Source organism: Hydra vulgaris, chromosome 08 (assembly GCF_038396675.1).
Source record: "Hydra vulgaris chromosome 08, alternate assembly HydraT2T_AEP".
Lineage (NCBI taxonomy): Eukaryota > Metazoa > Cnidaria > Hydrozoa > Anthoathecata > Hydridae > Hydra > Hydra vulgaris.
Window position 1 is genome coordinate 7958086 of NC_088927.1, and position 27786 is coordinate 7985871.

General features: G+C 27.9%; 2 protein-coding genes across 2 annotated transcripts; one reads left to right on the top strand and one right to left on the bottom strand.

Moving 5' to 3' along the window:
• Window positions 1-7446: 7446 nt before the first annotated feature.
• LOC136083587 (uncharacterized) lies at window positions 7447-12648 on the bottom strand. The gene is made up of 7 exons (XM_065803003.1): window positions 10295-12648; window positions 10064-10146; window positions 9613-9675; window positions 8959-9273; window positions 8456-8715; window positions 8023-8131; window positions 7447-7723 (listed from the first exon to the last, which is right to left on the bottom strand). The coding sequence occupies exons 2-4, from the start codon at window positions 10089-10091 to the stop codon at window positions 9059-9061; spliced, it is 306 nt and encodes a 101-aa protein (XP_065659075.1). The 5' UTR covers window positions 10092-10146; window positions 10295-12648; the 3' UTR covers window positions 7447-7723; window positions 8023-8131; window positions 8456-8715; window positions 8959-9058.
• Window positions 12649-14649: 2001 nt separating this feature from the next.
• Window positions 14650-18297, top strand: LOC136082968 (uncharacterized). The gene has a single exon (XM_065802384.1). The coding sequence runs from the start codon at window positions 14650-14652 to the stop codon at window positions 18295-18297; it is 3648 nt and encodes a 1215-aa protein (XP_065658456.1).
• The last annotated feature ends 9489 nt before the right edge of the window (window positions 18298-27786 follow it).

The following is a 27786-nucleotide window of genomic DNA, read 5'->3' on the forward strand; positions in this document are numbered from 1 at the left end:
ACACTCTGCAATAAAAGTGGTCCATAATCGGCGACTCTCCCCTAATATTAAAAATTTTTACTTTAGTTAAAAAACCAATTAGAAACAAATTTTTTCACTAAAATATTATTAAATTTAAATATTTAATAATTAAATATTAATTATTAAATACTTAAATGAAGTCAAAAATAAGTGTTTTAGTGCAGTGTTTTACGAACAAATATGGAATGGATTTTTTTATTTAACAAATTTTTCTTTATGAAAAAGTAAACATCTGTATTTCAACATCAAATTTTGTACCACAGATTCTTTCATGTGTAATAATATTTTAAAAATCCAAAAAATGTAATTGCGTTCAAAAATTCAGTTTAAAAAGTACAAAACATCCTAAACTTCGCCTATCTTATTTTAAAAATTTTTGATGTGCTCATATTAGCAAGATGTTCAAGAGGCCTGAATACACGCTAATTATACTGCATATGGTTGACAAAATGAAAGAAAAATAAAGCATCATTTATTTACATATTTTTAAAGCAGTTTATTTTGTTAATCTATTAAAAAATAATTTTCAAATTTAAAGAAACTAGTTTTATGCATTAATAATTATACTGCTTCTTGTTTCTGCGTCTTTAAATCGGAAGATAATTTTTTTCTTTTTTTTTTTTAATTTTTTTTTTAGGTGCCCCAAGAAGTCCAAACGGTCTTGTCACAGAGCACCGCGGAAGTGCATTTAACCAGGAAGTTCACGCCTCCTTCCTTACCGTGATGCGAAAACATGCTCAGAGCTCGTTTCGAACCTGGATCTCCTGCTTATAAAGCAAGTGCTCTAACCACTGCGCCACGGCCGCATAATTGATTGAGTAGTTACGGCCACTTCGTCATAATAATGATTTATTGTGCGAGAAAGACAATAAATCACTAAATGATTAGCATATTATTAATGCAAATCATTTTATTACAATGCTTTGTATATTATTGTTTTATTAGATTACCTTCGCGATAGTCTTAGCTACTGTTGGTTAGTCAAAACAATAACAAATGCTTCATCTTTATGAAACAATTTTTATTATTTGATGCTCATTAAACTGTTGCAATTCAAGTTTAAAATTTTCTATTTCAGGTGCTGATACTTTTTCAGAAAAAATCCAATTGTTGTTTCAAGCGACTGAACCCAGCTGTTGAGCCTTATAGCTGTCACTGATAACTGAGAAGTCATTTTTGTCAGTTCATTAAAGCAGAAGTCAAAATGCGTTTTAAGGTGGAATGCAAGAAGCGAACTTGAGTCAACTTCGACTTGAACTTTACTTTGTCACCACTAGCGGCAGAGTATTTTTTGAGGGGAAAACCTATACTCTGCCGCTATTGGTTACAATGTAAAGTTCCACCCTAAATCCCTTTTTTGATTGAATTACATCAAATTACCTCTGACCGTTAAATTAAAAAATGCTAGTTTAAAGGATTACTACCCTGAATAAAAGTAGATTACCTCTTGTGAATTTTTTGTCCTTATATACTCAATTATCAATTATAGTTGAAACTTTTTAAATATTTTCAATACTTTAACTTCATCTTCACAGTTTATCATTTTATTAAACAATATATTTAGAATATTTTTCGTATTATTTAACAAAAAAAGTTAATTGTAATACATTTGTAACACATTCAATGAAATAATTACAATAACAAAATGTTTTTTTTTTTCATTATAAATAAAATTTAACTAAAACTAAATATCCTTTACTTATCTACTTCAACTTCTTTACTTCTATGATTAGTTTCTTTAAATCATACACGTTTTTTTTTATGAAAATCATATTTTTATTGATCTTGAAAAGTTTTAATTAATGGACTTTTCAATTCATTTGTCTCACGAGGTCTGGTTGTAGCAAAATACTTGGATCAAACTTTTATAAAACTAGTTGTTTTTAGTTGTGTTTTTTCTGCTAACTGTTTGTATTCATTATATGTAAATTTACGGCTACAACTGTAATAAATAATATAAAATAAAAACGACTTTTTTATTTTAAATCATTAATTGGATTTTTGTAGAAGGAAGTGTATTTAGTTGATTGGATGGTTATTTAAATGCAATTACTCGATTGGAGAAAAACCTTTCATTTTATAATAATAACAAAAAAAATAACAATAATAACAACAATAATAACAACCATAATAACAACAATAATAATAATAGTAATAATAATAACAATTACAACAAAATTATGTATAATATAACGATCAAAATCAAGCAATAATATTATGACCGTTATTAAACATCAAGATCAGATACAAAAAAACATGTAACTAACAAAAACACAACACAAAAAAAGCAACAAAAGTATAAAGTGATAAAATATAAATATAAATAAATGAACAATATTGAAATGAAAGAAAGTGTTAGAAAGAGAGAAAAAAAGAAAATTGAAAACATATAACATGATAAGATAGTATTAATATAAGTATTATAAGTATTATAGTCAATTATATTATAAAAAAGTAGTTATAAAGATGTACAGCATTTATAGATTTTAATAACGGTAATTGAAATTGATTCTTTTTCTTAATAGAGAGAGAAAAGGAAAAATAAAAAAATTCTTTTAACGAATAACGAAAAAGTTTTCTTTTAACGAACAACTTTGAAATTTTAATATATATAGCATTGCGTGACTGAAAGTTAACCTTTATGTCATTGTGATTAAATTACTTGATTATCATTTATTAAAAATAACATCAAATGACTCTATTCAACTATTTTGCTTTTTATTTAAACTTCTTTGAAACATTTTGCTTTTTTCTCTCAAAGGGCTCGGTGAGAAGACAAACCTGTCTTCTTATCATCCGTGCTATTATTATATATATTATAAAATATGGAACTTGTAAATATTTGTACGGCTAAAAAAATGATTTAAAAAAAAGTTAGTCAAGTTAAGTATATTCTTCTTTGCAAAGATATTAAAAACTTTAGGTTCACGACGCCTCGTGCAATGCATAAAGCAAGATTCATGGTTGATGTTTTATATTTTAACAATTCAGATGACAAAAGTTAAACAAAATAAATTAACAGTGGATAAGGAGGAAAAGTTTAACGATATCAGCTTTAGAATAGCAACCTTCGAGATGCGAATTGTCGACGTTAAAAGAATATTATGAGGTAAAGAAATCTCTTTTCTCTTGGGGGTATAAAGCTTTAATAAGAATGTTAACACGTCACACATCATATTTAGATAACAAATGGTTGTTTAATTTGGATAATAATCTGAAACTTCCTTTGTTGATTCGAAGTACTAAATCATTTCAGCATTTTTGGTATTTCTGAGGAAGATATTAATTAATGGATTAAGGGAGATTTTGCTGGAATGATTTGGAGAGCTACAGAAAGTTTGTTTAGTTCATAATAAACATGCAAGTAATAAATGAAAGCGCTGAGAGAATTATTCGCTTTATTCAAGATTTATTACAAGAAATATGATGGTCGCTAATGTTACCAAAAAAACGGTAATTAAGATAAAAAAATTTGGAAAAAAAAAAAAGAAAAATCTGAAAATATTCAAGAAAAAAGTTCAATATAAAAATTGGAGAAACTGATATTTTGTAACTCCGTAACAATCATTTGTAATTGTCATTATTTAATAAGTTCATTTTTTAGCAAATAAGTCATTTTTTCCAAACTGTTAAATTTTCAATATTATTAACATTTAGAGTTTATCCAATAAGTAATATTTCCCATAAAAAGTATGAAAAATTGAAAAAATTAAGCTCAACATAATCCTGTTACGCATGACCATATGAGCTGCAAGTTTAAACATGATTCAGTTGATGTAGATGACCAAGATTGCAAAGTATAGTGTCCTTGGATTTTGACTTTAGTCACAACACAGGCTAATGAACAGTTTAATTTAATGCGAATAGTTACTGTTGTTAGTTTTACGGTTCTTTTCTTTAATTTATAAAATAGACTTCTTCTAGGGTGCCTTTTTAAAATAGTTCTTCTCAAGGTCAAGCTTGAAAAACCATTTTGTTTTTTATGGCCATTTTTTTAATTGAGTAGTTTGTAGTGTTTTTTGTAACCATTGTTTGTTTTTTTGTTTCAAATTCGTTTGTTTATACCATAATCTTTTTTATTTACTTATGCTGTTTATTTAAAAAGTTTACGAATATTTGGTTTTCCTCCAGCCTTTTTTTAAGTTGTTGTTTTTTATTTCAAATTAATAATTAGATTCATAATATCAGTTATACATAAAAGTTATTCGTAATAATTAATGCATATAATTTTAGGAGATACGTCAATATTTTTAAGCTTTGTTAGATTACTCATAACAACAGCGGCCTTAGGTCTGCTGTAAAATGAACAAGTTATTTGGTATCCTTAAACATCCATCTTCCAATATCTAAAAAAAAATTATATATGCTCATGCGATAAAAATTCTACAGAAGTTTTAGAAGTATTCGTATTTTGCTATATTTTTAAGTAACAAAATACCCTATTAATTATATAGATATGCTTAATTGCTCAGCAACAAAAAATAAAAGACATTTTTATAACGGAACCGGACAAGAGTGCTTGATAAAAATAATTTTCTAAGCTTTTTTAATGTGACAATTGCAGGTCAAGTACTGCATTGTTGTGCATTACTTGAACCAATTGATGTGAACCAATAGAATATTGTTAATGTTGTGTCCGCTGATGTTGTGTCGGCTAAAGTTAAAAAATGATTTTCCTTGTTTAAGAAATTTTCATGCCATGTCAGAAAATGCATCATCTAGTCATGGAAACTTTTTTTCTACAAAAGCTTTTTACACAGTTTACAAAGCAAAACAATTTTTTCTTAAAAGGTCTAATTACAAAGTGCCTTCATGTGGAAAATATAAGCGCGAGAGAGGGTCAGCAGGAGCAAAGTGTGTCACGAGGAGTATTGTTAATGCTGGAAAGAATTTATTGACTGCAGAAAATCTTTACGAGGCTCTTCATAATGGTAAAAGGATTCTAATGGCTGATGTCGCTGTAGTAATAATAGACTCCAAAGCCTCTAATTTATCAGGAATCTGGTTCCCAACATAAGCAGCTATCATTCTTTTCAACTTATCCCTTATCACAAAATAATTTTATTACCGAGATATTACCGAATTGGTTAAAAAATGGAACCATACAAATGTGACATTCTATTCTTTAGTTTAAATTGTTAAACCCTTTAATTTAACTTAAAAAATTATACTACAACTACAATTTCCAAGAAAAATTGTGTACAAAATTTGAGAGTGCAAATGTGTTATCAACATATCGTGTTGATAGAGGTATTAGCACTGATGGTGGGATTTGTGCAACTGATGATGCAAGACATGCAACACAAAAAAACGATGATGATTTAAGCGGCGACATTCAACTGGTATCAAATGAGTTAGCAGTTGATTTTTAAATTGTTGACTAGGTTGTTATTGAACATAATATGCAATAGTATCCTGCAATAGCTCATAATGAAATACATTGTAATTCTATAATATTTTATTTTTGAGTATTAAATTTCTTTACTAATTTATTATTTTAATTAATAATTTATTAAATTATTGATAAGATTATTTAAATGTAAGAAATATTCAGGAAACACCAATGATTAGATGTTGTTTTATTTTTAACTCAAACACTCGGCCAACGAAAGCGACATTTATGTTAGCCATATGGAATAATTTACTAAACATGGAAAGAACTTTTTCAAGTGTCCAACCAGAGAAAGTTTTCTCCCATATTCATATTTTGATGTTGTTTGAATGATTGATGCTACTGATTTTTTTCAGATATTGGAAGATATATAAGGAAACCAAAATTAACTTTTAAGTTTCATGGCAGACCTAAGACTACTTTTGTTATAGGTAATCTAACTAGCGCATTATTAGTAAAAATCCATTTTTGGCCCTATTTCTTTTCCAGACTCTTGCATGCACATAACTTTTTTAATATAAAATCAATTTATGCCTTAATGGATTTTAAAAACAATAACCGAGCTTATGTACAAATAACGACCTTAGGAGATAACAATGCTTAAAGTAAAAATATTTTTACAAATTGGGCCATTTCGGGACCCATCATCTCAGCAGCTATAAAGGGTTTTCCTAAAAAAAATTTCACCTAATATAAATGTTCTCTACAAAATATCTAAATATGAAGGTATTTTAAAGACATTACTTGCAGAGTATTCCTATAGTGTTTATATTTATTTAAAGTTTTGCTTGTAATATTTTTTTTAGTTAAAAGTAACGGATGTTGTATACATAAATTTCCGAAAAACTATTGACTCTGTCTCGCATCCCGAACTATAATTTAAACTTTTATCGTATAAGAAATATATAAGAAGTAATCTTCTAAATTGGATTTCAATGTATGGCCTAACACATGATCATATCATGTGTTAGGCCATACATTGTTACTATTATATGGTAAAAATTTAACTACCACAACTGATACTCTGGATTGTTGTTTAAAACATTATGTGGATTATGTATAATTATATTTTGTACCATGGCATATACCTAAGCCAAGATTTAGCAGTTGCTTTAAATCGGCTTGTACTTTGTGCAGAAACGTAGCAATTGTCAATTGCTTGTAGTAAGTGTTTTGCACTTAGAATAGCACCTCTCTCATTATGCAAAGGTACTCTGGTTGGTCTTCCAACCAAAAAAATATAGGATAACAATGGACTGTTATCTTAACTATAAAAAACATATTTCTAACGTCATCCATTAAGCTAGTTCTAGAGCATACATAACATTCAAATGTTTAAAACTCGCAACTTTTGTATCTTAGTTAGAGCTTTCACTACCTATATTAGTATAATTTGAGAATATTGTTCTCCAGTTTGGTTGCCCCACCAAATCGGATTAATTAAATTAGTTGAATGTGTCCAAAGGAAAAATAAAATTAGGAACCTTACCCAGCGGGCACAACAACGTTGATACAACGTTAAATGACGTTGTTTTTTTGGTTGGATTAACGTTGGATTAACGTTGGAAATGGAAAGGATGGACGACGTCAGATTTGCCAACGTTAGCTAACGTTATAGTTTGGTCGAAGACCGATATGTTATAACGTTCCTCGATGTTTTTCCAACATTAGTTAATGTTGTATTACCATCAAGCAACGTTGGTATAACAACATTCTAACGTGGCTTTTTAGGTTGGTTTGGCGTTGGGTTAATGTTGGAAATGGAAAGGATGGACGACGTCAGTTTTGCTAACGTTAGCTAACGTTGTAATTTAGACGCTAAAACGAAATGTTATAATTTATATCTTGACGCTTTTCGATAAGATAAAAATTATAACATTTTATCTTGACGTTTTGACATCGAACAACATTGGATTAACACCATTCAAACGTTGCTTAATGTTATTCTAACGCTTATTAAACGTTTGAGTAGATCTACTTAGCTGTAGGTTAACGTTCAATAAACACAGGTTTGACAACAAAATGACAAGAAATTGTTTAAAAACGTCTATTTACAAAAACATTACAACGTGGTAGAGTAATTTCGTTCATTAAGAAATATTCCGAGGGAATTTTTACATAATAAATTTAAAGATAAAAAGTTAGTTATTCTCTTGTTGCTGCAGTTTTTTGGGACATCATTGGTTGTGCTTTAATTTTGTTTTCGCCCGCCATCTTCTACATTTACCTTGTCTGGTGCGCATCTCAGAATTTTCTGTATTTCAAATTTAATCTCTTTCAACGTGTTTTCTTTCAAAGACATTACCAAGGCTAAAAATGCATAGTTTGGTTAATATAAATTTAATTATATATAATATCTTTGATTATATTTATTATTAATTAAAATTAATACTTGTAATATTGATAACAAATAATTATATTAAAATTTATGATTTTTAACTTTGGCCATGTTACAAAGTAACAATAAAAATTGGATTTGTGTTTTGTGTCAAACTCACAAAAACTTGAAGAAAAACAAATAAATTAGAACTCTGTTAGAAAATAAAATTTATCCAATAAAAAGACAAACAAAAAATATTTCTTTTTAAGATTGCAAAATTAAAACTTACTATCAGGTCGTATAACTTCAGTTGCTGAAAACTCTGTTTCTCCGTTTTATCCACTTTTCTATGCCTTACATACTACTTAAATGCACTCATAACTATGTATGACATCATACTAAATATTAATTTTTATCATACTAAATTATTGTTGTGAGAAAAAAAAGTTCAAAAAAATAAGTAACCTATAAATTAGCAAGCAAATATTATTTAAATGTTTTTTTTGGCATTTTTGACCAAACTTTAACATTGGTTGTTAAAGTTTGGTCAAAAATATAAAGGTTGTTTTGATTAAACTATGTTTAGAATTTGGTCAGTTATGATAAAAATTTTATAATAAATTACACACTTTTTATTCTTTTGCATTTTCGGCAAAAAGAAGTAACTATAATTTATAAAGATTTTCTTATTTAGATTGATATACTTAAAAAGCTTAATATACCTTTCCATTATATTCTTAACAAGATCTTTTAGTCGAATACCACCAATTTTTCGCAACCTATCAATCTAATCAATATAATATATAAATAAAAGGTTTATTTTATTATACATGTTCACTTTTATCAAACTTAATGAAATCATCAAACGTCTGATACCGAACAAGAGGCTCATAAACAACGTGATCAGTTGGTTGCTGAGAAATGTTTTGCTAATTTCTGTCAATAACTTTTGTAACCAGCTTGATTATTGTGTACTGAAAATCTATTATATATAAATATATCTATATATCTATATATCTATATATCTATATCTATATATCTATATCTATATAAATATATATATATAAATATATATATATATATATATATATATATATATATATATATATATATATATATATATATATATATATATATATATATATATATATATACAACATTATGGAAAGTTATAAGATAAAAATTATAAACAAATATAAAACAAATAAAGATGAATCCTAATTACCGGCAGTATTCATAGGGAAATCAATTCTTCTAAATTTTTTACAATCTCTTCTACGAGGTGGAACTGGGTTTGAACACTGACTAAAATTTCCGCTTGCATCTTAACTAGACTTTCTTATATTTAAAGAGGATGTTGATTGTTCGCAAAGCAAAGACAATTCTTTTAAGTTAAAATGGGAATCAGGATGAGAAGAAGATAATAAAGAGTTTGATGAAGTGTCAGATCCCGAAGAGGAGTTTGATAACAATCTTGATTTTGAGGGAGTATTCTCTTGCACAGAAGTTTGTCCTTGGGCAACTTTTGAATTAACGATATCTATAAATAATTAAAAAATCCCGACTATCAACTTAAAAAAGATGATAAAAAAAATTAAAAAAAAGGTTTAGTAAAACATTTAGTACATACATACAGACTTAAAAAAATAACTTCAATAAAAGACCCTAATGTTTAAAAGCAAATAAATGAGATAAAAAAACAAAAATTGATTGGTGACAAATAACCAATCAATATCACATGATCTGAAAATAATTAAGGTCTCAAAGTAAACTAATAACTCCATGAGAACAACATAAAAAACTTTGAAAAAAGATAATGATTGCATAAATACTTCTTAATAGAGAGTTAGAAAACATAAACTAAAGACAAACAAATTACCTTTTGAAGCATAATTCGTTGTAGACGTTTTTGATGGAAAATTAAGCAATATTGGTGAGTTCACTGAAAAAAAAAAAAAGTTATTCGGCATATAGATTTACACATATTACCCATATGTGTAAATCTATATGCCGCATAATACTACCATATAGCTTTTATTATATATATATATATATATATATATATATATATATATATATATATATATATATATATATATATATATATAAACTGATAATATATATATATATATATATATATATATATATATATATATAAACTGATAATATATATATATATATATATATATATATATACATATATATACGTATATATATATATATGTATGTATATATATATATATATATATATATATATATATATATATATATATATATATATATGTATGTGTTATCAGTTCATATAGCTTGGCCTAAAAGTATGGACTTACTGCTTTTTTTTGAGACTTTCTTTTGCATATTTGCTCCTCAGTAGATGTGTAGTCAATACAATCATCACAAAACTGTTCTGAACCTTAAAAAGAGCATTTAGAATATTTTACATTAACACTTTTTAAATATTTAAAGGCTATTAAAGATACTGATTTTTGCAACAGCAAATTTAGTTAACTGAACTTTAAATAATTGTAAAATTTTAAGCAAAAATGAGATTAAGTACTAACCACAGACTAACAATCTTTTTTAGGTTGTTGACACCTTTTAAATGCATTCTTCACATTTAAAGTGTTTGGCCAAAATACTTTATTGGTATCCTCATCTATCCAATTTATTGTATAGTTCGTTCCATCTCCTGATTTCCTTCTAACCAAACTGCTCGTGCATACGGACTGCTACTAGCCATAGTTACTTTTTTATTTTTCAATATATAATTAATGTAAATAAATATAAATTTAAAGTTGTCACTAAAAATTAAACAACCATTTTAAACTATATACTTTTAGTAAACAAAGCATTTATTAAAGCATCAAACAAATACTAAACACAAATATTTTATTGTACTATTCTCATTTATTGTGATTTTGTTGCATTAAGTAAACATAAAATACAAACAAAGAAGACTGAACAGTTTAACAAAAATAAATAATGATACAAATAAAGTTATTAATGCTTTTCAGGTGCCAGAATATTGTCTCTAAAGCCATGAAGAAAAGGGAAAAAAACTAGTGTCTTTTTACGCAGTAAACAAACCATTTTATTGCGAATATTTTGTTTACAAATATTTCTATTTTCCATTGAAATATTTTGATTTGCAACAAATATGTCAATGTTTCTAGAGTTGCAAGGCTCATTAAAAAAAATTTCATACCTTTTGAATTAACAGTTTTACATTGAAAATTATTATTTGTCAATTTTTTAGTGACCTTAACAATTTCTCCACTTGTTAAACAAAACCAACTATCTCTGTCAGCAATAGCAATTTTATCATTTATATATTGGTGGGTGATGCTTTCACCAGACTTTTCTAGTTCGGAACATCGTTTAATGATTTGAACTAAAGGATTATTAGCATTGTGTATGAATTTTTTTTAAACATGCATATAGTTTTCGAAAGGAAAAGCAGACAGCGAAAGCAAATCCTCGCCATAATTTTCAACATCCTGGTGAAGGTGAATTAGTGAATGAACATTGTAAGTAATAAAAGACTTACCATAAACATCTTTTGACTTAAAAAAAAACCATTCTAACAAATTCTTAGCATACTGCAATAACTCAGCTCTTTTATCAGGATCAGTAGAACACATAATTCTTATTGCAATACTAAATGCCAAAAAATGAGTATAAGCTTCATTAGACACAACTCCTTTTAATACTACAGGTCCGGTGTAAAGAATAAATTTTTTAAATTCTGTTGCTTTCCAATGGCTAAATTCTTTTAAAGAACGAGGCTGTCTTGCAAATTCACTAGGCAATTTACCCTTTAAATATTCCAAATTTTTTGATATCTCATTAAGTTGTAATTGTGATAATTTACAAATTCTAGGTCCTTCTTTCAGGAAAAGAAGTATACGCCTAACTACACCTAACATAACTAAATGCATACTGTCAAGTACGAAACCCTAAACACATGGAAAACCGTAGTCTACAAAAACACTTTTACCTAGTTGATGCAATGGCTTTCCTTGTGAAAAATCTTGATCACTTCTTAAAGCACATCCAATGTCATTAAATACAACTCTATTTTCTTTATACTCTCCTTCTACTATACACCTTTCACATGAATTATAACCATTGTGAGGTTTGATTGATTTAAGCATTGCTCTTGCAGGTGCATCACAACACAAATACTTTAACTTTACTGGAAACAAATGTCCATTGAAATTAAGACCATCCTCACTTAATCCACTATACTCTTCTAAAAAATCATTTATAAAATCAGACACTGGATCTGGTTTATGAGTTCCACAATAAACAGCAACAAAGAATGGACTCAACCCACTAAACCAACAAAGTATCGGCCATAACTGTGTGATACTACTTTTGAATAAAGGCAATCCATCAATATTAACAACAAGAGATATGGGATTTAAATCTTTAACATTGCCCTTATATGAATTAAGTAGTCTGGAAAATATTTGAAATATTTGCCACCACTTAAAGATAGTGATTCTACATACCTTGGAGATTTCAACAACGTTCTGCTATCTATGGGCAGGTCTTTATGCCCATGATTTTTCAAGATGGATAACAGCTCATTTATTGAAGCACGCGAGCATTTATTTTTAGTAGCCCATGAAGCAAGCTGTTCCTGTAAAACATTACGGTACTTAAAGATATTATCATTTCCATAACTAAATTTTGTGTATGAATCTGATGGTGGTACACTAAACAAATATCTGATGATGCTGGCTAACTTATATTATCTTTTTTTTCTTCATTTATAATTTATTCACTTTGGCAGAATGTTTGTTGAGGGAGTAAATCATTTTCATCACTTGAATATAAAGCTTCTTCTATAAAATTGTTTTGTTGGCAATTTTGTAAGTGCCAGCTATTTAAATTAAACATTTAAACAATATTACCTAAAAGATTAGCATATAAAATTTAAAATATTTAATAAATCATCCATATATTGGCACAACATATGCATGTTATAAAACATAATCTTTTTTAATTTAAAAAAAAAAAAAAACTCAATAATATCTTTATTAATAGACACAATTAAATTTTATATTGTTTCAATTATATTTTATACTTTTATATATCATACAATAATTATATATAGTTATTAATAATACCATAGTATTATAATTTATAACAATAACCAGGTTTGTTTGGTTCAAACAATGGTTTAAACCATTTTAAAAACTGTAAAAAGGTAAGGCTATGCTTACAAATTCTTAAACTTAGTTGTTTATTATGAATGCACTTATTTAGAAGCATAAAAGTAAAAAGATTTAAAAAAAAGAAACTTGAAATTTCGATTATGTTATTACATTCAGTTTTTATTTTTGTTATAATCTCATTACCCATTTAATTTACCTCACATGTCATCAGATGTAACAAAGCACTGGGGGCTACACCTCACTTTTAAAAGTGTGGGAGCTTTTGGTGTTAAAGCCTTCCACCCCCCAAGTTTTAAGTCTATTATTTCAAAATTTTAAATCTTGATAGTAGCAAATGACATATTTGATGTCATTTGCTACTATCAAGATTTAAAATTTTGATAGTAGCAAGTGACATCAAATTTGCAAGCAAAGATAATAAATCACTGCAAAATCACTGCAAAATTAATATTTTATACTGTTTTAACTTGCGGAAAGTAATTAGGTTTAACTGTTTTTGGAAAAACCCACAAAACACAACTTTGTATTCCAGAATACTTTTTTTTAATTAAATCAGAATGTTTTTAGTTGCGCTTTTTTTTACTGTTTTATACTGTTTTTTTATTATTGATTTTTTTATGTATTATTTTTATTATTTATTCGTGTTTTTTCGTTTATTCTATTTATTTATAAAGCGGAGTGTACATAAATCAACTGATTTAGGGAAAACCTGCAAGGAGTAGTAAACACATCAACTGATTTTGGGACAACTCACAAGGAGTAGAAAAAGCTATAAGGGTTTGGATTAAGGCAGGGTTAGGTTAGGGTTGGAGTTGTGTATGTTCCCTTTGGTTTGGGACACCATCTCCTAAGGATTTGATTTAGGCCTGCAATATTTTATTTAACAAAAAAGAAAAAAATAATTATTCTGGTCTCTTAAAAGCGACAAAAAATGGTAAAAAACACATATTCGTGTCTATTAATATATATATATATATATAAATATATATATATATATATGTATATATATATATATATATATATATATATATATATATATATATATGTATGTAAAAAACACATACTCGTTTCTATACATACATACATACATACATACATATATATATATATATATATATATATATATATATATATATATATATATATATATATATATATATATATATATATATATATATATATATATATATATTTATATATATATATATATATATATATATATATATATTTATATATATATATATAAATATATATATATATATATATATATATATATATATATATATATATAATATATATGCATATATACATTATATATATATATATATATATATATATATATATATATATATATATATATATATATATATATATATATATATATATATATATATATATATATATATATATATATATATATGTTATAATTTAAGTAATATTACAATATAATATTAATGACGTCACTTCCCGTCTTCTGAATATCACAGTTATTAGTAACGCTATTTATATATAATCTATTATACATACGCTTATTAGTTACGCTATTTATATACGATAGATGTTTGTAGTTCTTATATAGCCTTTTTCTTATATTTGATAAAAGCCAAAATATACATGAAAGACTTTTTAATTATGGTTTACAACAATACTATTATTATGGTTTTACTATTTTATTATGGTTTACAACAATTTTATCAAATATAAAAATTTAGTATATATAAATATAAATCAGTATGGATGCAAAAATATTCAAAAAAGTACTGTGCGACGAACCAAACGAAGAAGACTATATATACTGGAAAAAAATGCTATCAATTTATCTAGATAAAGCCACAATCCCAGAGGACTTTAAACTTCAAGTCTTATTCGTTCTATGCGGAGTGAAGGCTTTTACGATAATTCAGGATGTTACATCATACGACGATGCAATCAAAATTTTTGATAACAAGTATCAAAAACGATCGACAACGATCAAGATGCGCCATAAACTTCGCTCTTTTAAACAAAAGGAAGGGGAATCGATTGAAAGCTTTATGAGTAACTTAAAACAATTTTCCAGAAAATGTCCAACAGAAGCTCTAACAGCAGATCAACATAGTAACCTACTAATATGTGATGCTTTTATAGCTGGTATCCGCTCACCTTCTATTCGTCAACGACTGCTTGAAGCTACGGATGACAATCTAGAGTCACTTTATAAAACAGCTCTTACGATGGAATTGGCCACCGAAGATGCCCTTAATTTGACAACAACCATAACAGATACTACCACGCTACCAACTTTTGCAGCAAGTCATAATCTTACCAAATCTCCCTGTTTTTGGTGCGGCAATGATCCACACTCAAAAATCAAATGCCCTGCACGAAACTCTACATGTACACATTCTCATAGAAAGGGCCACTGGGCAACTGTCTGTCTTTCTAAGAAAGAAAACAAAACTTATACCAAAGCAGCAGTTGTTAAAGAATATAACGAAAAGGATGATAACACAATAATATCTACGGTCATAGCAGCAATTGACTCACCTGATAGACTAATTAACGTCACCATAAACGAAAATCTAACATATGCACTGTTAGATTCTGGGTCCGACAAAACTTTTATTACATCAAAACTTCTTCGACAATGGAAATTTTCATACGATACTCAATCTACCTCAAAGGTATCACTGGCAGACAACTCGACATTAGAAGTTAAAGGTATCTTCCATGGTTCATTATTATTGGCTAGAGAAAAACTAAAAGTACAATTTCTCGTTGTGGACGACTTGGTAGCACCAGTAATTATAGGAATGGACGTGTTAACATGTCATTCCTCAATTACCATTAATTTTAAAGGAAACAAAGAGTCTCTAAAATTCTGTTTAGCAACAAAAAGCATGAAATGTTCAACATACGCCTTAATTCCTGGAATCGATATTAACAAAATAAAACCAGTAGCTGCAACGTCACGACGTATTCCCAAAAATATCTCCGTCATAACAGATGAAATAAACCGCTTACTAAAAAAATACATAATTCAAGTAAGCCGCAGCCCTTGGCGAGCTCAATGTTTTGTAGTATCAACAGGAAATAAAAATCGCCTCGTGATCGATTATTCGAATGCAATTAATTTACACACTCCGCTCGATTCATATCCTACACCACGAATCGATGACTTAATACTTAAAATAGCAGTCCATAAAATTTTTAGCACAATTGATCTCAAATCGGCGTATCATCAAGTGAGAATACGACCTGAAGATTACAAACTAACCGCATTTGAAGCTAATGGCAAATTATATGAGTTCAAACGCTTACCCTTTGGATGTACAAACGCAGTACCAATCTTCCAAAGAGTAATGGATGAATTCATTCAGGATAATAAACTTGAAAACACATACGCTTATCTTGACGATATAATTATTGGTGGAAAAGATGCCCAAGAGCACGATAAAAATCTTAGTCGCTTTCTACACGCAGCTAAAATCGCCAACATTGAGATAAACGAAGAAAAGAGTAACTTCAAAAAAACTCATATCGAATTCTTAGGCCACATTATTGAAAATGGAACTATAAAGCCAGACCCAAAAAGATACGAAGCACTGATAAATATGCCTGAGCCAAGATCGTTAAAAGAGCTAAACCGAATGATAGGTTTATTTGCTTATTACGCTAAGTGGATACACAATTGCACAGCATTAACTCTCCCACTTACTCAAGCAAGAGACAATTTTCCAACAAAGGGTTTAACCCCACATGCCAAAGAAGCAATAAAAATACTCAAAAATAAACTTGTAGAAGCTTGTCTAGCCTCCCCTAATTTAAAAGTTTCATTAACAATAGAAACTGATGCCTCCGACTCAGCACTCGGAGGAACACTATTACAACTTGGCAGGCCAGTTGCCTTCTTTTCAAGAACATTAACTAATGCCGAAAGGAAACATGCGATAGTTGAAAAAGAAGCGGCTGCCATAGTGGAGTGCTGTAGAAGATGGAGGCATTTGATTAACTCAGTACCATATATTAATATAATAACCGACCAAAGATCCATTTCCCTTATTTTCAATAAACAGAATGCAACAAAAATAAAAAATGAAAAATTAACTCGATGGCGTTTAGAATTAGCTGATATTAATTATACAATCTCATACAGGCCGGGTAACCAAAACATTGTAGCAGATGCCCTTTCAAGATGTTGCTCGATTGTAAATAACACTAAAGCGTTTTACAGTATCCATTCCCAGCTATGCCATCCCGGAGTTACAAGAATGATACATTACTGCAAAACCGGAAATCTACCATACTCCACCGCAGAAATCAAACAATTAACAAACCAATGTACAACTTGCAATGAACTCAAACCACGTTTTTATAAACCACCCACAGGTCGTCTCATTCAGGCAACAAGGCCTTGGGAACGCTTATCGATGGACTTTGTTGGAGCTTTACAATCCACTACAACAAACAAATACATCCTCGTGGTGGTTGACGAGTACTCACGCTACCCATTTGCATTCCCCTGTCAAGACATATCAGCTGAAACTGTTATACGATACCTTCTTAGCCTCTTTTCATTATTTGGTGCACCATCATCTATTCATACAGATCGTGGAACTCAGTTCGAAAGCTTAAAAATTAAAGTTTTTCTAGAAAAGAACGGAGTAATTAAAACTAGAACCACTCCTTACCATCCCCAAGGCAATGGTCAGTGTGAACGAATAAACGGAACAATACTAAAAGCTGTTAGTCTAGCTCTGAAAACCTTAAATCTAGGAAAAGAGAAATGGGAAATAGTATTGCAAATGGCTTTGCCCTCCATAAGAGGACTTCTGTGTACCGCCACTAACGAAACACCCCATCAGAGGATGATGAACTTTCAACGCTCATCAATAATAGGCACTGTTTTACCTAACTTCTCAACAGAACAGGATTCCACAATCCTTTACAGACGTCAAGTACGAATGAAAGGAGATCCACTCGTTGACAGAGTTCAACTGCTAGAAACAATATCGCCCCACTACGCTCGAATAAAATTTCAAAATGGAAAAATTGATACTGTTTCAACAAAAGACCTCGCCCCACTAGAAGACCTAAATCCCCCAACAGAATCAGTTCAACAACAATCCGGTGATTTGAACATTGAACAGATGATCAACAATACCAGCAATTCAATAAACAGAAACCAAGAAGAACTAAACGAAACCAACGAAGTAACTTCAAGCCAATTAGTTGAGAATTCAATTATAGATAGTATCCCTTGTAATCAGTCACCTACAACAGCGGTACCTAGTCAGCCTATGCAGAAAGTTACTACTCCCGAGAATCTTACTAACATACCCTCAAGAACAGGACGCGTTACGAAGAGGCCAAAGTGTCTCGACGACTACTTTCTTTCCTAGTATAATATCAGAGGTTAAGTCTATACTCTCCGCCCTAAAACTTTCCTAATGTGGAGAAGACTATTATAATTTAAGTAATAATGCAATATAATATTAATGACGTCACTTCCCGTCTTCTGAATATTACAGTTATTAGTAACGCTATTTATATATAATCTATTATACATACGGTTATTAGTTACGCTATTTATATACGATAGATGTTTATAGTTCTTATATAGCCTTTTTCTTATATTTGATAAAAACCAAAATATACATGAAAGACTTTTTAATTATGGTTTACAACAATACTATTATTATGGTTTTACTATTTTATTATGGTTTACAACAATATATATAATATATATATATATATATATATATATATATATATATATATATATATATATATATATATATATATATATATATATATATATATTACGTATATCCTTTTTTCCTATTGTTCTTTATTCTTATTTTTACATTAATGTTGTTAGAGTTATATTAATAACAGCATTATTATTAGGTGTTTACTTATTACTATGTGATTGAATATCATAGATTTTATTATATAATAGTTAAGCACTATTTAGCTTAAGCTAATTAACTTATTAAGAACTAGATATTAATACAGTTTTGAAATACAAATTACTTAAAAATAATAAGATAATTTGTTTAAACAAATATAATTATATTTGTCTAAACATCTTATAGACATACCAGCCTATATGAATATTTCATCAGTCTCATAGAAAATAAATTTTTATTATTAAACTGATTCGAAAAGCTATTTTATTGACAAAAAATATTTTAATTAACAAATGTAATTGCGCCGAAAAAAAAGTCCGCATCATCCAACGTTAACAAAACGTTATAATTCCGATTTTAAAATGTGAAAATGTGAAGTGAGTATAAAATGTGAGTATAACCGAATTTTCCGATTTTAAAATGTGAGTATAACCGAATAATTTAAAAATGTGAGTATAACCGAAGTTGTTATAACGTTGTAATTCGATGAAAAGAAACATTAGTGTAACTAACGTTACCACAATGTTACGATTCTGATAGAAATAACGTTAGTGTAACAAATGTTACCATAATGTTGTAATTCAGATGAGAAAAACGTTAGTGTAACTAACGTTACCACAATGTTGTAATTCGGACGTTTGCGTAACCAACGTTAATACAACGTTGTATTTTGATAATAATTGGAGTTAGTGTTGCCGATGTTATTACAACGTTATTACAACGTTATAGCACAAACGTTACAAAACCACCGTTCATTTATATAAATAAGAAATAATAGTGGTCCAAGTATGGAACCCTGTGAAACTCCACAGGCTATTTCTAAAACATTTGAAGGGGTAGATTTATCAATGTAAACAAATTGTTAACGATTTTTTAAGTAGTTTTTTAATAATGTCAAGACTTCACCGGTGATACCATATTATTTCAGTTTTTTTATGAGAATGTCGTGATTGATGGTATCAAAGGCTTTAGATAAGTCTATAAAAACGCCTAAAGTAAACTGTGATTTTTCAAAGGAATTTGTAATGCATCGAGTGAGTTGAATTACTGCGTGTTCAGTTGAGTTATTCTTTTTAAAACCATACTGATTGTTATAAAGTATATTATTAACAGAGAGATGATTAAATATTTTGTTAAATAAAATTCTTTCAAATATTTTAGAAAAAACAGGAAGAACTGAGATTGGACGATAATTATTTACATTTTTTAGTTCACCTCCTTTGAATATAGGAGTAACTTTAGCTACTTTCAGTTGTTCAGGAAAAATTCCCTGATTTATTGAACATTTAAAAACCTTAAATAAAATATCTTTTATGTTGTTATATGAACTAATGACTATGTTTCCACTGATGTCGTCTGGACCTACTGCTTTATTAGATTTTAGCATTTTAAAGGCACTTTCAAATTCTGAAAATGATACTTCAAAAGTATTTAAATTTGTTTTAAGTGGAAAAACACAATTAATTATAGGATTTAGCATGTCTGGAATGTTTTTAGATAAATTTGGGCCAACAGATACAAAAAATTTATTTAACTCACTAGCTATTTCTTTTGGGTCATCAACATTATTACCATTAATTATTAAACTTTTAGGCAAAGAACACGATTTTAATTTGCGATTACCTGTAATTTCTGCTAAAATTTGCCACGTGCGTTTTGAATTAAACTTATGCTTTTCTAACATATTTAAATAATAATTTTTTTTTGCAGCTTTTTTTTGACTTTCGAATTGCTTAGCGTATTTTTTGTATAAAATTTTGCTTTCATCTGTTAGGGTTACTAAGCAGAAGAAGTACAACAATGTTTCCGATATCAAAAATAAAACTTTAACTTCCGTCAATATAATAAAAAAAAAACTCTATAAAAAGATTCAACTATTCTACTTTTGAAAAAACTTCTAAGTTAATATAAAATTCTTAAAAAATATGCTACAAAACCCCATCCTACCATACTGCCTACACGCGAAGTTCTAAAAAACGTGGAACAGATTTTTAGCACAAAAATCGGTTCCGTAAATCCCATGATTTACGGAACCGATTTACGAACCCACTCTCCATCCAAGTGTCATGGACAAATAACTATTGCAAATAATTATGTATTAATGAGATTCCTGTAAATAGTCATCTGGTCATTTCTGTTCCAGAATGTTTAAAATTGTAAATACTAAAAAAATAGTGAGCACACAATTCTAAATACATTGCTGGTAAAGTATGTAGCTACCAAATTTTAAAACTTAATTATAATGTTGTATTTTACAAGTTATTGCTTAATACCATTAATTGAAAAAAAAATTTTTTAAAGTTAACATTTGTTATCAATTTAATTGTTAAATATGGCAGTTACAATTAGCGAAATAAGAAATATGTTTAGAGAAATGTTCGCTGAGTATAAGAAAAACATAGAGTTACTAATAAAACAACAAGAAGAAAACGTTCTTAAAGTCATTAGTGCAAATGCAAAGATAACGAGTGACAGACAACAAAAAATAGAATTAAATATTATCGACAGTATGGAAAAAATTAAAAGACTCGAAAAGGATGTATTTGATATAAAAGAAAGCTTAAATTTTCACGAAAAACTCATTGAAAAAAAGATTTAAAATGTTATTGAATCTATCGAGAAAGAAAGAGTTTCTAAAAATGTAGCGCACAAAAATATAGAGTTTACCGACTTTAAAAATAAACTAAGAGAAATTGAAGATCGGTCACGAAGAAATAATCTCAGGATTAATGGACTGAAAGAAAACGAAAATGAAACATGGACGGAAAGTGAAACAAAAGTGATCAAACTGTTTGAACAGACTTTAGGGGTAAAAAAATGTTAAAATTGAACGAGCGCATCGCTGCGGACGTAAAGATGCAAAAAAACCACGTACAATCATGATAAAACTTTTAGATTACAAAGATAAAGTGGAAGTTTTAAAAAATTCTTTAAAATTAAAGGGTGAAAGTATTTTCATTAATGAAGATTTTTGCTACGAAACTAATGTAATAAGAAAAGAATTGAGAGAAAGAATGAAAACTGAAAGGCAGCTGCGAAAATTTGCATATCGTATGATAAGCTAATTGTGCGCGATTGGGCATCAAAAAAACCGTGACAAGAAAGCAAGAGTTAAGTTTTATTGTTTTATTTGCAGTTTTGTGGTTATAAAAATCCGTTTTATTTTCTATTATTATTATTTTATTTTATTTTTTTTAAAAAACAAAAAAAAATAAAAAAAAAATGGAAGAAAACTTAATAATTAAATTTTTTGATGAAAATATTATTCTCAGGGACGAAGATGACTCTGATAATTTTAATCAACAAATATTTGAAAGTCAATACTATACAGTTTTTGAATCTTTCCAATATCTAAAAAAAAAGGAAGTTTTTTTTCAATTTTAAACATTTTAAAAATTTTGAAAACTTTAAGTTTTTGTTGGATGAATTAAAACATGACTTTAAAATTATTTGTCTTACGGAAACTTGGTGTAAGTGTGGTGAAACAAATGCGGAATTTGAACTAATTAATTACAAATCAGTTCACCAACCACGTAATTTTGGTATTGGTGGGGGCTTAAGTATTTTTATCAACAACTCAATTAATTATAGTTTACGTAATGATCTCTGTGTGAATTAAATAGATTGTGAGTCATTATGTATTGAATTAAAAAATAAAAACACAAAAAACATAATTGTAAATGCGACATATAGACTACCATCGGGTAATTTAAAAAAATATAAAACTCATCTGAAATCATTTATAACAGCTATCAATAAAACGCGAGATCATGTCTTTTTGGCTGGTGATCTAAACATTGACCTAAAAAAACATGCTTCAAATAATAATGTAAAAAATTTTATAAACACTCTTCTTCAAAGTAACTTAATTCCCACAATAAACAAGCCAACTAGAGTGACTAACAACTCTTCGACACTTCTTGATAATATAATAACTAATAACTTTCATAATAACCGTCTTAACACAGGTATAACCAAAACTGACTTATCAGATCATTTCCCAACATTCTTAGTTACTAATAACATAATAAATAACAACATTCCTTCTAAAACTTCCATATTTAGGCGACAGATCAATGAAAACTCTGTAAAACAGTTTCAAAACCTTTTAAGAAACAACGTTGATTGGAACCTGGTATTGCAATCAAACAATGCTAACAACTCATATGATCTATTTCTAAGTCAATTCTGCAAGCAATATGAAACAGCATTTCCTGAAAAACAAATTATAGTGAACACAAAAACAGTTATGACTCCATGGATGTCTAATGGGTTACTAAAATCCTCAAAAAGAAAACAAAAATTATATGATAAATACTTAAAAAAAAAACTTATAAAAACGAAATGACATATACAAACTACAAAAATGTATTCGAAAAAACAAAAAAAATCTCTAAAAAGCTTCATAATGCAAAACTATTAGACTAAGCAAGCGGAAAAACCAAAAAAACTTGGAATGTAATTAAAGAAGTATTTGGCAAAAATAATTATGCGAGAAACACTCTGCCAAAAAAAATAACAGTTGATGATAAAAATATTTATGATAAATCAATTATTGCTGAAAAAATAAGCAGTTTTTTTTATTAATGCTGGTCCGAATTTGGCATCAAAAATTCCTCTGAATTCAACTTCATTTGAGTCTAATTTAAAAAATTACGATAAAGTTATGGATGAACCTAATCTTAAATTAATTGAATTGCGAACCGCCTTTTATAATCTTAAAAACAACACAAGTACTGGATTTGATAAAATTAACGTTAATGTTGTAAAATCTGTTTATCATATAATCGAACCTCTTTTGTTTCACATCTTTAATCTTTCTTTTAAAACAGGTATTGTCCCGGAAAAATTAAAAATTGCACGAATCACACCAGTTTTTAAGACTGGCGATGACTCTATTATTTCTAATTATAGACCTATATCTATATTACCGTGTTTCTCAAAATTGCTTGAAAGAATAATGTACAACAGGCTATTTAATTATTTATCAGAAAACAATATGTTGTACTCAAAACAGTTTGGTTTTAAGAAAAAATGTTCCACTGAACATGCAGTGATTGATATAGTCAATCAAATAACAAACGCATTTAGTACTAACTACTTTACATTAGGAGTTTTCATTGATCTGTCAAAGGCTTTTGATACTGTAAATCATAACATACTAATAAAAAAACTTGAATATTATGGAGTAAAAAATAATACCTTACTTTGGTTCAAAAGCTATTTGACCAATAGAATGCAATTCATCCAATATGCACAAAAACAAACAATTCCATATGCTGTAACTTGTGGTATCCCTTAGGGCTCTATTTTAGAACCCTTATTATTTTTAGTATATATAAATGATTTAAATTTTGCAACACACTTCTTAAACTGTATTCTTTTTGTAGATGACTTTATTCTTTTTTATTCCCACAGAGATATAAAAACACTTTTTGAAACAGCTAATGAAGAGTTGGGTAAGGTTAATGAATGGTTTATAAGTAATAAACTGTCTCTAAATGTGGATAAAACCAAACTTATTTTATTTCATAAAGTAAATAAATTAGAAAACATTCTCATTAAACTCCCGAATCTAATAATCAATAACGCTAACATTAAAAGAAAAACTTCAGTTAACTTTTTGGGCGTAATATTAGATGAACATATACGTTAGAGTGATCATATAAAAAGCATTGAGAAAAAGTTATCAACAAATATTGCCATGATATATAGGGCTAAACCATTTCTAAATATTAAATCTTTAAAAAGTTTATATTTTTCTTTCATTCATTGTCATTTGATTTATTGTAATATTGCATGGGCAAGTACAAATCATACAAAATTAAAAAAATTGTGCAGTAAACAAAAACATGCCTGCAGAATATTATTTGGAGCTGATAAAATTGTACCATGCGAGCCTCTTCTGCGTATACTGGGCGCATTAAATGTTTATAGAATAAACTTACATCAAGTTTAAATGTTTATGTATAAAATAAAAATGGGACCATCTCCTAAAATATTTCAGTCCTATTTTGAAAAAGTAGAGCATAAATATCCGACAAAATTTTCAAATAATAACTACATTTTCCTTAAATATAATTCAAAACAAATTACATATTCAATTCAATATCGTAGACCCTATTTGTGGAAAAAGTTTCCTAATATTGCAAATACGGAAAAAGTTAGTATACATCAGTTTAAAAAAGAATCGAAACAGGTGTTATTACTTATGGATTTTAATATATCCGATTTTAAATGCCTCTTTTAAACTAAAATTCAATTATATAAAATATGTCTCAGAATTTATCAATTTATCAATTTTTGTTTGTTAGTTTTTTCATTATTTGAGTTATGGTGTTTCCTCTAATCTTAAAAGTTATTGGTGAAATCTTAGTTTTTTAACATTTTACTTAACTATTAATGAGTTGTTATTTATTTTACTTTTAATTAAATTGGTTAAAAATATACATACATAAAACGGTTTTTTTTAATTAAGTGCTCTTTCATTTTGAATTTTTTGTTCTTTATCTAAATATTACTTTATTACAAATTGTTATAAATTTTATTTTCATATTCTTCAACAAATACTTTGTATAATATACGTATAAAGTGTGGCTCTTGAAAATACGTGCTCTTTAATTAATTAATTTATTTTTTGTTTTTCTTTTTTACTTTTCTTTCAGTTTTTCTTGTTTACTTGATTATTACTCTTAACATGAATATTGTTCTTGAAGTATTTCGTAAACTAATTATTATTTATTTTTACATTTGTAATTTTTAATAAATAGTTTGTAAAGTATAAATATATTATCCGGCTATTGTAAATACGTACGATTGGGGCTCGGTGATAAGACAAAATAATGTCTTCTACTTACCCCGCCAGTTTTTTTTATTTATAAACCTTGTAAATTATAAAACTTATTAAACGGCGAAATAAATAAATAAATAAATAAAAATAAACAAAATACCAGAAGAATTGAGATTCTTAAAACTACATATTGAGTCATTTAATACCACAAGTTATTGCTTACATACCATAAGTTATTAAGATTGTTATACAAGTTGCTGAGAGCTTATATGAATTAATTTTACAAGAGTTGTCTGTTATCTTAACACAGTGTTTTTATATCATCATAAAAATGCCCTGCATATGTATGTTTAAACACTTTACTACTTACCTACAATGTTATGCAGAATCTTTTCTTTTTTTTAGTTTGTTTTGGTTTTTAAAGAACTAAAAAAAAAAAAAAGAAATAAAACATACCTTGTATCACCATCAAAAGTTTATTTGAAAGAATTTCCATTCCATTTTTTTATTGAAAATTTATTTTGGTAATATTGGCGCAATACAATATGCAAATTATTACTCAAAAGTGGCTAAAATGTTGCAAGAAATGTCTGCCTAATATTTGAAGAAATGTATATACAGAAATATACAGAATACTCTGGTGAAAAAGGTCCGAGTCGAGTCTTAGAATATTTATCGGGTCCGGGTTCGGGTCTGGGTCCAATACGTTTTTTTAACTTGCAATTTTAACAATAGCATGAAAGAATTTTTTGTTCTCACGCCGATTTTTAAAAATGGATTTGGTATACGTTAAGGTAAATAAAACAACTTTTAGCCAGTTCAACGTCTAGCAAAAATATATTATTCTTTACTTTTATTATAATCTTAAACTACCAAATAAACTTGACATTACCTTTTTAAAAATATCGCATTTTATAAAATGCATGTAAATTTACTTACAAAAAAACTCAACTCAATTAAAATACTTGCAAGTGTTTAATACAAAACAGAGCAACTATTTTTACTTAAAAAATAAAACTCTAAAAAAACTAATGCACTTAATGAATTATCCGATATCTAGAACAAATTCTTGTACAGAAGTTGGATGCTACAGAAAATGTTCGTTCGGAATTTGTTGATGTTGGTTTTATCGTCATTAACGTTTGATACAATTTTTCTAAATGTACAGTTCTTTTTTTAGTTTTTGAAAATAATAAATATTCTTTTTTAATATCAGCTAATTTATCTCCGCAACTTGGCAAAATTGGAAATTTTGCCTTTTCTAATATTTTATGTAGTTCTTCCTCCATTGTTAATGGTAGTGTGTTTCCTGTAGTATTTTTGTTATTTTCTGCAGAATGCCCCTGTTCATGTGTGTTTTGCTGTTCTTCATACGCACCAAACAATCTCTTCAGTAAATCTGTTGTAAATAATTGTATTTTCATTGAAGGCACAGTACCACTTACAAGAGAATTTAATAGCTCTTCTATATCTTGGTTTTTACCGCTTTTTATTTGAATTTTCATTGTCATTAATAGCTCTCTAATTAAATTACCATTGAATTCTTTTAATTTTCTAAACATAAAATAATTTGCTAATCGGGCTGTTTTAAGATTAGCATCGTCTCTGCTAAGAGCTTCAACAGTTAATTTAATAGGCTTTAGAGTATTTTCCAATTCATTTAATAATTTAATATTAATATTTTCAATTAAATGTACACTTCCAATATTCTGCAGAGCTTCTTTAATGATACAAAATAATTTTAAAAATCTAGATATCATTTCCTACTTATCGACGTCACCGTCGCTCTCGTTAGAAAACAATTTTCATCTTGATCATCATTAATATCATCTTGACCATGGTCATTTCTATCTCCATCAACGTCTTTTTCATCTTGCAAGACGGTAATGAGTCATTTTCTCATTCCGTCAACTCCGTTACTGAAATTTTGTCCGACAGCTATAAAAACGCAATTCTTGTACAAGTAACATAAATAGCAGCACCGTGAGTAGTAATACTTATTATTAATATAAACTAGCATTTTATCGGATATTTCCAACTAAAATTTAAAATTTTGTGTGCACAATTGTTAATCAAAAATGTCCACTCCGTAGATGTCCTGCATCTAGGACTATATTGTTATACTCAATAATTTTTTTTCTTTTGTATTACGGCTAATCGGGGACATAATTTGGTGCTTTAGACATGCT

Bases quoted from the DNA above. Each gene is read 5' to 3' on its own strand.
- LOC136083587 (XM_065803003.1), bottom strand. From the start codon at position 10,091: ATGCAAAAGAAAGTCTCAAAAAAAAGCA. The intron at 9,676-10,063 runs GTAAGTCCATAC...TTTTTTTTTCAG, and splicing joins GAAAGTCTCAAAAAAAAGCA to TGAACTCACCAATATTGCTT. The intron at 9,274-9,612 runs GTAATTTGTTTG...AATTATTTATAG, and splicing joins AACGAATTATGCTTCAAAAG to ATATCGTTAATTCAAAAGTT.
- LOC136082968 (XM_065802384.1), top strand. From the start codon at position 14,650: ATGGATGCAAAAATATTCAAAAAAGTACTGTGCGACGAACCAAACGAA.